The sequence below is a fragment of the Equus przewalskii genome, chromosome 14 (genome assembly GCF_037783145.1).
Source record: "Equus przewalskii isolate Varuska chromosome 14, EquPr2, whole genome shotgun sequence".
Lineage (NCBI taxonomy): Eukaryota > Metazoa > Chordata > Mammalia > Perissodactyla > Equidae > Equus > Equus przewalskii.
This window is the reverse complement of record NC_091844.1, coordinates 58,562,265-58,576,642: the sequence shown is the minus strand read 5'-3', so window position 1 is coordinate 58,576,642 and position 14,378 is coordinate 58,562,265. Positions and strand designations below refer to the sequence as shown.

At 45.2% G+C, this 14,378-nt stretch overlaps 1 protein-coding gene across 38 annotated transcripts in view; it reads left to right on the top strand.

Annotated features, from left to right (window-relative positions):
* Window positions 1–14,378, top strand: part of ARHGEF33 (Rho guanine nucleotide exchange factor 33) — a 117,349-nt gene that overhangs the window by 55,095 nt on the left and 47,876 nt on the right. For 9 of the 38 annotated variants that reach the window (XM_070572906.1, XM_070572876.1, XM_070572877.1 and 6 more), the window contains 3 exons: window positions 750–914; window positions 3,374–4,196; window positions 8,554–8,693. In XM_070572906.1, coding sequence (XP_070429007.1) covers window positions 750–914; window positions 3,374–4,196; window positions 8,554–8,693 — 1,128 coding nt within the window. Of the gene's footprint in view, window positions 1–749; window positions 915–3,373; window positions 4,934–8,553; window positions 8,694–11,647; window positions 14,049–14,378 lie in introns of those variants that run through there. The other 29 variants (XM_070572908.1, XM_070572888.1, XM_070572887.1 and 26 more) reach the window with 10 other exon arrangements.

Genomic DNA, 14,378 nt, shown 5'->3' with positions numbered 1-14,378 from the left:
CTAACTACCTCAACAATAGTTCAGTTTCCCTAAACTTACCAGGTTTAAAATTGCAGCATAAAGGCCAGAATGTGGTTTTCTTCAACAATTCAGCAAATATTATGGAGCACCCATTGTGTATCAGGCACCGTTCTATGCACTAAATATGCTGCAATGAACAAAACAGACAAAAATCTCTGCCACATGAAGCTTACTCTCTAGACCTGGACAGCCAGTAATAAATAAGTTAGATGGTGATAAGTGCTATGGATAAAAATAAAACAAATAAGAGGGGAGGTGGTGGTTGAACAGATTTCACCCTAAGAAGGCGCAGAAAGAGCTGATTAGGAAGAATCTGGGCTTCAGAAGTAAGAGAAACAACCCATAGCAGAGCTTCCTAATGCCTTGGATTTCCTTCAACCTCATCTCAGTCCAATGAGGAAAACAGAATCATTTCTCTGGGTACTTCAAACCAGAAAAAGATGCTATCTCCCAAGCCACGGCTCCTCTAATGGAGGACATCTCCCCGTACCACCCCTTTCCCCAACTCAATTCAGCCAATTAATTGGCATCCTTACGCCTGCCCAGCATCCAGCTTGTACCCTATTATGTAAGCAACCCGGTTTGTAGAGGGCCCTGGAGAGACAGAGAGAACTTCACAGCTGAGCTTCATCTGAGAAAATTTGTCTCTCTTTCTTGGCATAATCTGTGTGTTCAGAGAACCGATTTCCCACTGTACATCCTGAGAATTGTTACTTCCATTCTGTTAGGTCATCCATGGCGAAGCTGTACAAAGGGCTGGCTTCTCAGTGTGCAAATGCCGGGCAAGATGCTTCCCCCACTGCAGGTCCTGAGGCCGTCCGTGACAGTGGGATCCACTCAGAAGAGATGCTGCAACCCTACCCTTCTACTCCCAGTTCTGGTCCTGCTGTCACGTAAGCACCTGTTGCTGTGGAAAGGGTAATAGCAATGCCCTTGTGTCCCAGGCAGTCTACCCCAGGTAGGGTAGCAGTCCAGCCTGGATTAGGAGTATGACCTACAGCACTCCTCCCTCCCTCTTGCCCCATCAGGAAGGCAAGGAGCTGATCCAATGCTTGGGTCCCAGAGGAAGGCACTAATGTTAAGGGACAGGCCTAGAGGCTGGAGGTTACTTCCAACACTTTCACCACACAGGAGCACCCTCTACCTACAGCATGAGTCTCTTTGGGTTTGGACAATGATAGAAGAGGAGAGAGTACCACAGAGAGGAAGGCATTTTACAGCCTTAAGTTGTAAAATGGTGGGAACCCCCTTAAGTTCTCTGAAAGACATAGTGGAGGGAAAAGGAATCCCAGTCAGGTGTCAGAAGTCTGGGCTCTGAGGATAAGAAACAGGTCCGAGGTGGTGCAGAGAGGACCTTCCCAATCCTCCTTGAAGCTTCCTCAGAAAAGGACTTCATAAGCTCTGTTCTTCACTTTTGACAGCTTTTCCAAAAGCTGTTCTGGGCAGTGGATGGATTTGACAGTCTTTTAAAGTCTCTGCACATAACCCTCTAGCAGACTAAACTGGATTCTCATTCAGCAAACTTCTTGACAACGTTTAGGATAAGGATTAGTCTGTTTAAATACCTGGAACTCCTTTACCTCTGAAGGATAAGGATAAAGTCAATTCAGTTGCTTTTGAAACCAGGACTTTTGGTAGGATTAAAGGAAACCCAAACTCAAAATTCCAAATCCCCACTTTACCAAATACAGGCAGTTCTCACAAAACTAATTCCTTAGACTATAATTTCTGCTTTGGGTTTTATTAAGGAAAATTTAGATTTCGTGCAAGAAGCTACTTTTCTAAAATTACAATAAAGTGAGAGGTAGGCAAGTGAGGTTACTTCAAGTTTTAATTACTACAGTTTTGAGAATGTCAATTACAATCACTGGAAGGAGCAACTGATCAAAATAAATCCTGTTTCCTCTTTCTGCTCTCATCTCTTAAAATTATGAGAACATTTATCAGTGAGAGATGAAAATGCAAATACAGAAGCAGGAAAGCAGAATGATACATAATCATTTTGAAACCTATGAGACATTAACCTTTCTATAAACAGAGCCCAGGATGATTTTCCTCCTATAAAGAAAATCCTAGAAGTCCTGTAGGGAGAGAACTCTACACAGAAAAAATGCCCATCCTGGGTAGAGAGTGGGAGAGAGGCAGGAGGTGGATATGCACTTTGTGGGTCACTTCAACTCTTAAGACAATGATAAAACTTTATCTTCAAGTGTAACAAGCAGAGCCAAAAAATGAAATCCCTACAGATTATACCCACACTGAACGGGCTATTATGCACTCTGTTGGGAAAACAGCTAGAAAAAACTCAACAACAATCTCCCAAGTTAAAAGAGAAGTCAAGTCAGGTCAATATTTCATTTTATTATTTCTTTTCACCTCTGTGCAACCTAATTTTCATCTTAATTTCACCAGAGAAAGATATTCAGCGTGTGTTTATATCTGTATTCTTTATGCATTTTTGTGGTAGAATGAAATATGAATACATAAACTAGCAGAATAACCAGTTTGGGTGGGTGTATAGCAGTCCACTCACTTCTGTCTGGCAACTAAATTCCAGCAGAACTGGAAAATCTCAACCAATCTGATGGGTATGCTATCCTAGTATGCTATGTTAACTATTCGTTATCCATGATTAAACAAGGAAACCCTCCATGAAACTGGGCATATCCAGAGTGAGAGCCTTTTCACATTGGTAACGTTTTTGTCAGTGGAAGTTCGAGATGACTTACACATGCATGCTTTATAGCCACAAGTAATTTTTTAGTTCTTTATTATGAAAATTTCACACGTACACAAAAGAGTACAGTGAAGCCCATATACCATCATCCAGATTCAACAGTTAGGAAGATCATGCCACACTGACTTCATCTAGGAATTGTTTTTAAGCATGAAGATCCATGAGTCGAACAAAAGTTGTTTCCATTATTTTGCATGACTCTGCTAGGGCAAGAAAGGGAGAGAAGGGAGAAGAGAGGTGCCTTGGGGTCTTGACACGTGGTGGGGAGGATCAGAGCCTCCACGTGGGGAGTGATGACTGTCCTTGGCTCACCAGTCATATCTACGCAGTGCCTCCTTGCTCAGACGGATACTTCGGACATCTGCTTTACAGATGGGTATTCTCACTCTCCCACTTGGGGGACTGGGGTGCGTGGGAACTCCTTAATGGAAGTTTGCGGGGCTTGGTAGGTAACACACGTAGGCGCCTGAGAGGGCCAAGAGGAGGAGAGGAGCTGCTAGTTTTGCACCCAAGCAGTATCTGCGGGATGTTTGCTGCCCCAGCCTTGCGCTGCTGGGTGAGAGGCCTGCACTAACCGTAAGCACACCTCTTTTGTATTCTGTTTCCCCTTTAAAGACATCTGATGCCCCCAATGAAGAAAAGCCAACAACAGCAAAGCCTGATGGAGAGCATGCAGCCTGGGAAGCCCAGCGACTGGGAGATGGAGGGCAGAAAGCACGAGAGGCCGGAGAGCCTCCTGGCGCCAGCGCAGTTCTGTGCCGCCGAGCAGGACGTGAAGGCGCTCGCCGGGCCCCTGCAGGCCATCCCCGAGATGGACTTCGAGCCCTCGCCGGCCGAGCCGCCGGGCCACGTGGAGCGCTCCCTGCGCGCCCCGGCCGAGCTCCTGCCCGACGCGCGCGGCTACGTGCCCGCGGCCTACGAGGAGTTCGAGTACGGCGGCGAGATCTTCGCGCTGCCCGCGCCCTACGACGAGGAGCCCTTCCAAGCCCCGGCGCTCTTCGAGAACTGCTCGCCCGCCTCTTCCGAGTCCAGCCTGGACATCTGCTTCCTCCGGCCCGTCAGCTTCGCCATGGAAGCCGAGCGGCCCGAGCACCCGCTGCAGCCGCTGCCCAAGAGCGCCACGTCGCCGGCGAGCAGCAGCGGCGCCTACAAGCTGGAGGCGGCGGCGCAGGCGCAGGCGCAGGCGCAGGCGCACGGCAAGGCCAAGCCGCTGAGCCGCTCCCTCAAGGAGTTCCCGCGCGCGCCGCCGCCCGAGGGCGTGGCCCCGCGCCTCTACAGCACGCGCAGCAGCAGCGGCGGCCGCGCGCCACTCAAGGCCGAGCGCGCCGCGCAGCCGCACGGCCAGGCCGCCGCCGCCGCCGCCCGCGGCGCGCCCCGCACCTTCTTCCCCCAACAGAGGTCCCAAAGCGAAAAGCAGACCTATTTGGAAGTAAGGAGGGTAAAGTAAAACGAAACGCGGTCCCGCAGCGCCGGCAGCCCCGGGCCTAGATCTCCAGGGAGCAGCCTAGGCTCACCTAGCGTTGAGGGGAGCGGAGGACAGGCGCAGCTGAGGGAAAGCCCGGGTCACAGGTTTGCCCCTCAGTCGCCCTCGAGGGCGCGTGTTGGTACCCGTTCTGCAGTCGCAGGACTCAAGGGCACGCCATCCGTAGGCATGGGCGACGGCAAAGCGATTCTAGAAAGAACAGACTCCTCCTAGGTCTGCTGACACCCTGCCCCCAGCACTCACACGGTTAGAGCGAGGGGTGCTCTCCGCTTCCCTGCCGAAGCCGGGCCGCCTCCGAGTGGAACTTCAAATTCAGAGCACGACACGCGAGGCCTAGGCGTGTTTCTCCCTCGGCCTGTTAGCGCATCTCCTTGTTTAAACGTTGAGAACGTGGCACGCTCGGCGCGCCCCCACCCTCTGCTCCCGGCCCCCCGCAGCCTTGTCTGTAGATAGGGAGGAGGCAGGTTGCCCTTCTCCCGGAAATAGGGACCCCTGAGACGTTCACCGCAGAGCTAGGTTCCTATCCGCTTGCTTTCCCTGTGATTGGGAAAAGGTGTCACGTTAATTTGCAGACTCCAGTGGGACGGAGACATCCCCAAATAGCCAAGGAAACATTAACTCAAACAACTTCTTTGGCCTCCATGTCAATGTTTGGTACTTGGGTGTCTGCAAGCTTCAGGAAATTTTAAGAGGTATTTAAATACATATCCATGAAAGGGCTAATAAATCCTGAGCAAATTCGTGATTTCTCTGCATGTGATTGGAACAGAGGCAATTTCTGATTAGGCAGGGTCACAGGATAGCTCTGACCGGTGCCACCATTCTTCCTGTTTGACATCGTTTCAGAAGTGGTGGTGAGGGTTTACAGGGCAGCTCTGTATTAGTACATCTTGAAAACGCCATCGTCTAGGACTGACTTTACCTCCACGGAGCATCACGTGCATCAAGCTCAGGGGATCCTTTGCCTAAGTGAGAAGGGGTTTTCCCAGGAATTAGGGCCCTACATTCCATCTATTCTCATTTTCAAGTGAGTGCGAACAGATTGAGGATCACTGGCTCCTTTAATTCATTCATTTTTCACCAAACACTGAGCACCTGCCTTGCACCAGGCTGTGGGCTGAGTGCTGAAGGTTCAGAGATAAATGGCACCCAGTCTCTGCCTTCCAGGACCCCTGGCTTAGTGTAGGAAGGAGACATAGAAACACAGAATGATAATCAACTGGGGGAGGGGAATTTAAACCCTCCTGGGGTGATGGTGGTCAGAGAGGTCCTCCTAGATATGTCCAATGTCTGAATTAGATTTTAAAAGCTGCCTAGAAGTTGGCTAGGTGAAGAGTGGGGTAGGGAAATGTGAAAAAAGGCTAATGGGCTTTTTAAAAAGACAGCAGGGTGATGCTTTTCCGCTTGAATATTGTGCCAGGTGGGAGTGGTAGGCATTAGGCCAGAGGAACAGGAAGGGGCTGGGTCATGGAAAGCCTTGAAGCTTCTAGCCCACCTGGACTCCAGGAATCAGAGTCTCTGTCTGGTTCCTGCAAAGGGCAAAAATGCCTTTGTGTGCTCAGTTGAAGTTCCTGAGGTTCCCCAAGGTTCTCAGATTTCCTTCTGGCTCTCATTTTCAACTCTGAACTTTATAAAACTTTATTAGGCAAAATTTCTTATACAAATTGATCTTAGGTGTGTGTCAGAGTTTGAAAGTTCATTAACAAGGGAAGTAGGGAGTCAGTGCCAAGTCAGTTGGGATGGGCAGAGAGTTACATACAAAACCTTCTAACTAGTATAGTCTAAGCTGCAAAGAATGCTTTTATTTCACATATTCATAAAAATGTCTTTTTTTCGTAGTTGATATGTGAAAAATTGTGAGTTTAACAATTGCCAGGCAAAGACCATTAATCAGAAATAATAAGTAATATATCTGTAAAGCAAACAATGAGTACAATATTTGTGGCTGTTTATCACACCAAATAACAATAAACAATATATTAAGGACTGTTAATCAGACATATTGGACAGTAAGTTTCATCCCCTAACCATGTCAGACGTGAGTTCAGTTCAGAAGGTGACACTAAGGAGGTGTCAAACGGAGGGCAGTTAAAAGGCCCTTTCTCTTTCACTTAGTAAATTTTTCAAGCATGTGAATTTTTCAAAGTTCACATTGCTGATTTCTGGTTTTGGACAAAATTTTTCTTCCTAAAACCTCAGAAGGCATGGATTGTTGGGAGTCCTAGAGAGAGTTGGTATGCAGAGTCCAGGTGGGAAGAGGCTGTGTGTTAGTGTGGGTGTGTTTGTGTGTACGTGTGGGCATGTCTGTACCTATATGTGTGTTTGTGTGTGAGTGTGTTTGAGGTGGGAGCGAGATAGGGGTTTTAGTTGCAAAAGATTAACCTTTGAAAAGCCCTATCATGAAAAGTGTCAGCTCTTTCCTGCTGAGACGTATAATGCTCCTTTGGTTCCATCTCCTCAAATATACTGTGTATCTTCCACCCCCACCCCTCAGAGACAGCCAAACTCTAGTCTTTAGTTCTGTCTCTAAGAGTCAGGATAGCAGACAGTATGCTGTAGTGCAGAGAGCACCTAACTGGGTGTTGAGATCTGGGTTCTAGTCCTGGCTCTGCTGCCAAATAGCTGTGTGCTTTTGGAAAATTCACTTGGTTTCTCTGTGCCTCCAGTTTTCTCATCTGTAAAAATAAGACAACATATACCTTACCTTACTCCTAAGGGTTGTTGTGAGGATCAGGCCAAATAAAATAGTTTGTGAATATGCTTTGTAAAGCATTCCAGTGCTACACAAATGCACGATATTATCAAGATCATGATTCCACAGAAAGATTTTCCTTAAACTATTAATAGATTCAGTTCCTAAAGAGTCCCTTAAAGCCCACTTCTCTAAATGTGGTCCTTGGGCTAGTAGTGAATGCATTACCTGGGAATCTGTTATAAATGTAGAATTGGGGCTCTACCCCAGACCTCCTGAATCAAAATCTGCACTTTTTTTTCTGCTTTATCTCCCCAAATCCCCCCTGGTACATAGTTGTATATCTTAGTTGCAGGTCCTTCTAGTTGTGAAAAACCTGCATTTCAACAAGATTCCTAGGTGATTGATACAAACAGTAAGTGCAGGTGGGCAGGAGCATACCTTAAACCACTAAGGTTTTTTGGAAACCCTAGGTTTTCAAAATCTAAGTGTACATAAGGATTACCTAGGCCTAATTCCAGAGATTCTGATTCAGAAAGTCTGGGTTGGCTCAGGGATCTACATTTTAAATAGAGGCCTCAATTGATCCTGTAGCCCCAGGACCACACTTTGAGAAACACCACACTAAGCCATCAAGATGTTGATCTCCATGGTTTAGTTATGAATCTTCGCAGAATCTCAGAGAATCTGTAGATTTGCTACTACAACTCCAAGTTAAGGTCTCAAAGTCAAACCCATGTGTTTCCTGCAAAAATTCATCCCCACTCTTTGCTTCTCTATCAGCAAGCAGTCACCTGTCCAATGCATGAAACTTTCAGGGTAGTTTTTGCTTTGACTCCCTGGGTTCTCTTTTTGGGTTCAAAATTAAGCAGCTACTTTTGATTGCTTTTAAATTTCAGTCACCTCAAAGTAAATATTTTGTTCAAAGGAAGTATAAATATATATGCATATCTATTTTATTTAGCACATCTCACATTTAAAAAGAAATTAGAGAGTTCACAAAAGATAGAGGCTTATTTTTTAACTTTTTATTTTACACTCCAAATATCAAGGATTAAGAATTGTAAAAAACTGGATTAAAGGCACATATGCAGGTTTGAAATATTAGTTGACATTTACTTCTAAAAAGATCTGACCTCTCAACAACTCCTTCCCTCTTTTATGTATAACATGGAGAGTTAGGGACATGAGTTTAAACTAGCATTACAATCAAGGAAACTTCTTGTTTTGTAGAAATAGAAACATACCCAAAGATGTGAAGGGACTACTACTGGTTTTCCAGCAAGACAGTATTGGTGCCAGAATAAGATGTTAATCTCTATACTCTTTAAACAGTTGCCAACTTGCTTTATGTCCCAATCTTTAATTATTGTTATATCATAATTCTACTCTAGACTATTTTTCTTGATACGTAGAAAATCCTTCTACTCTCAGCAGAACATTATCCTCTTTCCAACTGCTGTTTCCATAATTAGCCTAGGTTTGCTTTAGTTGGAATAGGGTGCCCACCATTAGTCTTTTGGGGTGGGAGAGGAAAGTGACAAGAAAGTTGTCCCACAGTCAGGATATATATTAACTTTGGGAAAGAGTAAAAAAAACAACCCTCTTTTGTGTTTTCAGGAGATGCATTTAGAAGACGCCACCAGGTTCTGTCCAAAGGACGAAAGAGAAAGCGAACAAACGTCTTTCAGCGATCAAAACCCCAGGCAAGACCAGAAAGGGGGCTTTCGCAGCTCCTTCCGCAAGCTCTTTAAAAAGAAGTGAGTAGCCCTTAGACAAGACAGCATTGTAACTCATTTCCCTTTGAGCTAAGTCCTGAGGTTTTAACAGTAATAAGTATCAAGTAGCCTGGTTTCACACAACTGCTTCAAGCTCAGTGCCTGTACCCAGTAACCACGATTCCTGCCAGGTGAAGATGTTTCTCATTGTAATCTCCTAGAGTAAAAGCAAACTCAGCTCTGTCCTCTGCCTCTTCTATCTTTTAGCCCCACTTCCTTTTCCCCAGAGTCATGTGTCCTGAGAGGAGTGAGCAGAGGAGGTCCCCTGGGAACTGAGCTGATGACAATCAAATCCCTTTTAGACCGGGAGGAGTGGGATGCACTATTGGAGTTGGGTGTCATGGGCGCACCATCAGAATCTCCCCACGTGTGGAAGGTTTTCTAAGGGCATCTCAGCACTTCTGCCTATAGTTATCCCAGATGCCAGTATATGTTTATTGGGACTTCTGCTAGTGTTGTCCCTGGCAGAAATAATTGAAGGGATTTGGCTTGGCCCCTGGTTAAAAATCACTTTAATGGAGTTTCCATACTCCATAGGAGATAAAAATGAGGTCTTTCCCTTCTATGGTCCTTCTAAGATTCTGAGTCCTTGTTGTTACATGAAATCACCCACCATGCATTTTGGCAAGCACTTGCCAGCACTGTCTTACAGACTGGGAGACAGTGGCCAAACCCCAGCGTGAAACATAAGGAAGAGAGAGCTGGGCATTGGCATTTGACCATAGAGGGATTCTCCAGTCCAGCCATTGCCTGCCTGAGAGACTGCTGTTTCTATCTCCAGTGGTCCTCAGGCCTGCTTCTCTCTCCCTTAGATTTTCCCTGCTAATTAGTTTTTCTTGGTAGAGGAGGTTCCTGCAGTTAGTTTTAAACAGTAAGTTGTCATATTTTAGTGGATGGAAAAGTTAAACAAAGATGCTATTGCTGACTTTGGTTGCTGGTAAGTGAGGAAGCACAGGGAAATCACTTTCTCCTTAACGGTGGAGGTTACGGGCTGACTTAGATGATGGTCTTGATGGAAGTATTGGGGAAAGGCCTGAAGTGAGGACTTTTTTTTGATGGTTTGACTAATTCTTCTCCCATGAGGAGGGTGGTACTGAGATTAATGGGTCTCTGATTGTTGCTCCTTGCCTGTTGTTACTGGAAGAACGGGGAAGGGGAGGGAAGAGCAACAGTACTGTAATTAGACACAGCCCTTCTCCTCTAAGTGCCCGTTCAATTTTGCTAAGGTAGCCCCATACCTGCATGACTATTGCTACATCCCCTTTATTCTAGGGGGTGAGGAGTTAAGAATTGTATCCCTGTCTCTAGGATCATACACTTAGATCTTTCCTGGCCCAGTGCCTACCTCTGTCAAGTTGGCAGGGGTGGAGAGACCTGGAAGCAGGCAGCTCTCTGGCCTGACCTTGAGATTTAGGTTCCTAAATCCTTCTAAGGACTCCAAGCTCCTAAGCGCACTCTTTGAGCCTATCTTTTTTTTTTTAAACCATAGTATTCCCAAAACAAGCAGCCACTTTTTGTCCACTGCTGTTTATGACTGGGTACTGTCTGTTGGAGAGCAGTGAGCGATGGATCCACACTGGTTCTTTTGCAAATTCCCGTTTTTCAGAGAGATGTAAGAAAATGATCTGCCAGTTACCTGAGGCAGAGGGAGTGAACTTGTCCTCTCTGTATCCAGAGGGCAGAACTAGGAGCAATGGGTAAGAGGAAGAACTTTCTAAAATGCATCTGCCTCGAATTGGGAGCTGGCTGCCTCATGAGGGTGTGCATTCTCTTAAGTAGAAGGTAGATGACCTGGTCAGGGATGCTATGAAAGGGATTCTTGCACGGGATGGGAGATTGCTCAAGATAATCACCTGAGTGCTTTCTAGTGCTGAGATTTGCTTTATCTGTAGTTTGACTTTGTTGTAGATGGATCTGACTAATCACATCTTTTTAACACCTGAAACAAGAAATTAATGTGGCCTTGATTTAAAGACTCACCATGTAGAAGACCAGGTTTTATCTTTCTGTAGCTCCCCACAGCCCTTGGTACAATGCTGAGGACTCGCTGTGGACTCTCCAAATTCGTGCTGGTTAATTGCTTTCAGTCCTCTTACAGCTTTTTGGTATCCTTCTTAGAGGGCCAAATGGATCCCCTTGATCCTTATCTTTTCTCATAGATCAGTCTCTCCTGCATCAATCGTATTGCCACCACCAGTTCTGACACTGCCTTTGTGTATAAAATCTGAAATGTTAACATTAATCGAAGTAAAGGCGGCACCACACAGATGGCTGCTCCATCTGGCAGGCTTTCCTGGCTTTGTACATCTGGTGTAGGACTGTGAGCACCATCGGGTGATGCTTACTTATCCCCTCGTGTCCAGGGTGCCATGGTGGGCACTTTGGGGACATGGCATGGGATAAAGAAACAGCTCGAATAGCTTCTCCTGAGTATTTTCATCCAAGAACCATGGAAAGTTTGCTGCATTATGCTAAGGTAGAGAGGACGGGCAGGGAGGACCTAGTGTAGCACAGAAAAGTTAATAGCTCTTGACTTAGATGAGAACACACCATTCTTCTCATTAATTCAGCATTCCTTCTTATATGGATGTACTGTGTGAGACACTTGTATAGGAATCATGAATGACATAGTCCCAGTCATTATGCAGGAAATTGCACTGTGAAGTCAGGCATGTGGCCAGGACAGGGAGGAATCAGAAAGAGACATTCAGCCCATTCTCCCATGTGTCGGGAGGTCAGGCTGGCAGCAAATCCTGTGACTTTAAGAAGTGGTTAATTGTGGGTACTAGAACCATCCAGAACCTGGCCTCAAACGTCCGGTATGGACCAGTGCCAGAAAAGCTGCATGTGTCACATCTGGGGCTCGCTGCCTGCCTCCCCCACAGCCCTTTGAAGGCTCGTTCCTGTCTACACTGACACACTTTTTGTATCCATAGGGGCTTGTTTGGCTGGTGGCCCCACACACCCAGAATGCTGCTTCGGGATGAAGCTAGGCATGGAGCCAGATGCAACAGAAAACCTGGGAAAGGGTTCTCTTCCCTCTGAGACTGGGAGGGCCGAATGCTCATACCCACAAGGATTCAAAAGGGAGAGTCAAGTTGACATCATAAAAATATCCTGAAAAATGCCCAAGATGTTTGGGGAAAAGGATGCCGCTCTGATTGTTTCTATCTCAGGCACATTTGCCCTGGGTAGATACCAGGTCATATGTCCCTGAAAGCTGCCCAGAATTGATCAGAATAAAGACTACATATCTTAAAGTTCGCAAATGTTGTGACTTTAAAAATTTTAAATGAGGATGCTTAGAAGCCAAGAACAGACCTAATGTGATCAGCTGATGCTAGAGTGAATCCTTATCCCCCTGCCTTTGAGCAGGATGGAAGGCAAACTATCCCATTCTAGAAGGATCTATGTGGAGGCTGTCAAAGACTTAAATCTAGACTATTCTGAAGTGTGTGGCAAATGCTACTTCATCGTTATATATAAATCTTGCACTTAGGTTAGTAAGTGTTTTTGGTTGGGGTGTGGCAGGGGGAAGATGATTATGTAAGACCTTTTAGGAATAGGGAATGTAGATGCTCTCTCTTTTTATCCTCAAATTTGGGGGGAGTGAATGTTAAAGAATATGGCTTCCAAATGATTAGTTCTACTTCCTCACCTGTTCTCTTCCTCTTTAGCACTTTATAACTTAACATGCCTCAGAGTGTCTCCTTTCCAGTCATCAACCTCCCTCTACCAGTTACCTCAAAATCTCTCTATTTTCTTAATCACACAGAGAGAGTACTTCTGCAGGGCCCCATATAATTGAATGTCAGTGAGTCATCTTCTTTTGGTGTCTTATCAGCTGTTTTGCATATGCCCAGCCTCAGCTGTGGAGAAGACCATGTAATAGAAAGCAGGACTACTAAAGAATCAATGGACAATTTTACCTTCACCTTCTTTTTTATCTCCTTAAAGCCTATCTCAAGTCCTTCTCCTATTCTTACCCACTTTGAGGTTCAATCTCATTTCCCATTTCATTTCCTATATAAGTCTAAAATTGAAGGAGATTGTTGAAGGGATAACATTTTAGATTACTTAAACCTGATTACAAAGGTTTCTCAATAGGTCATTTGAAATCAGTCACGTAGTTAAGGTCTTCAGTGTACTAGGTTCTGTCTAGCACAAAAGAAGTAAAAGAAATAGTTCCAGCCTATTAGGAGCTTACAGTCCAAATGTAAGGGTAACCTAGCTACAAGGTTTAGTATCTAGAACATAGTAAGCACTCAACAAATATATATTAAATGAATGCTCATTTGCCACCTTGTTTGTTACCAGGGCCGACTGATTTGGCCAACAGGAAGGGTGTTCCCCTGCTCCCTTACTTCTCCATGTGTATGTCTCCCAAAACTTTAAAGGTGGACAGTCTTTCCAATCAGAAAACCAAGACTTCTGAAGTCAGAGGGTGCTGCAGCCTTAGATTCCACCCCTCTTCCCTTCCCCGACTCCAAACAAACTTTCAAAGCTTATTTGTAGCAAATCTGTACTTGTATGACCTACCCAACTTGTTATTTTCTTTGTCTCTGTCAATTGAGTGGAAGGAATGTTAGCAACAGGTCTGTTCTCTCTCCGTCAAACACTTGGATGGCTATGTGTCAGAATGTACTGGCAGCAGTTGTACACTTCCCAGCAAGTGTTTGCCTGCCTGTCCCTCTGTGTCTGCTCAGATCTGCCCTGCAGTCAGCCAAAATGGCCCAGGAGCTCAAAAGCCATTCCTGTTTAAAGAGAAAGGGAATAAAAGCAGATACACTGGCCCTTTCTCCTAGATTCTGCAGGTTATTTCCCCGTAATTTAGGTATACATTACTTCAAAGCCTAACAGCCACACCTTTGAAAGAGTGCAAATGTTGAGGTGGCTTATACCATGTAAGCGTTATAAAGCAGTCTGTTAAAATTATCTTTAAAAGGATGAAGATGAGCTTTTAGTCACGGCTACAGTAGAATTCTGGATTTTGAAAAGGATTAGCAAGTTAGCCATTAGTTAATTAATATTTAATATCAAGAAACAGAGAAATTCACACACGTGAAGACACAGAGAAGGTGATTTGTGAGAAGAGCGGTTAAAAAAGAAAAAACTAAGCTGAGTTTGTGGACTCTGAAAACTAGACAGGGCGATTTTGGCATTTGTTTCAGAAATGGGAACGCAACTGGTGAAGATTTCTGTGGTCCTTGGGGCTGGTGGTGACATCAAAGCTTTCCCATTTCCAGGTAAACACGCAACAGTTGCATGTTGGAACCATCAAAGTATGACATGTTGGGTTTTGGAGAGATCAGATGCAGCTAAGAGGGGAAATGTGAGGTAAAGATTTTAAGTTTTGATTAACAAATTTCTGTTGAGAAACTGTCATGTGGGGGAACAATTCAAAAGAAACAACAGCCACATTCAAATCTTATTTACGACTTCCTGCCCCCAAAACTATAGGCATTCCTAGTCTTCTGGATAACAGAAGATATGAGAAAAGAATGAAATGGTTCAAAATATATCTTCCTAACATTTTGGGAACAATTTTACTAATCAAGTATCATTTGAACTGGAGGTAGGTGGGAGTTCTGAGAGTTGAGAGAAGGCCTGGAGTTTTAGGGTGGGGCATTGTGGAGGCTATTTCAAGGGAGAGTGCCAAGGGGGCTT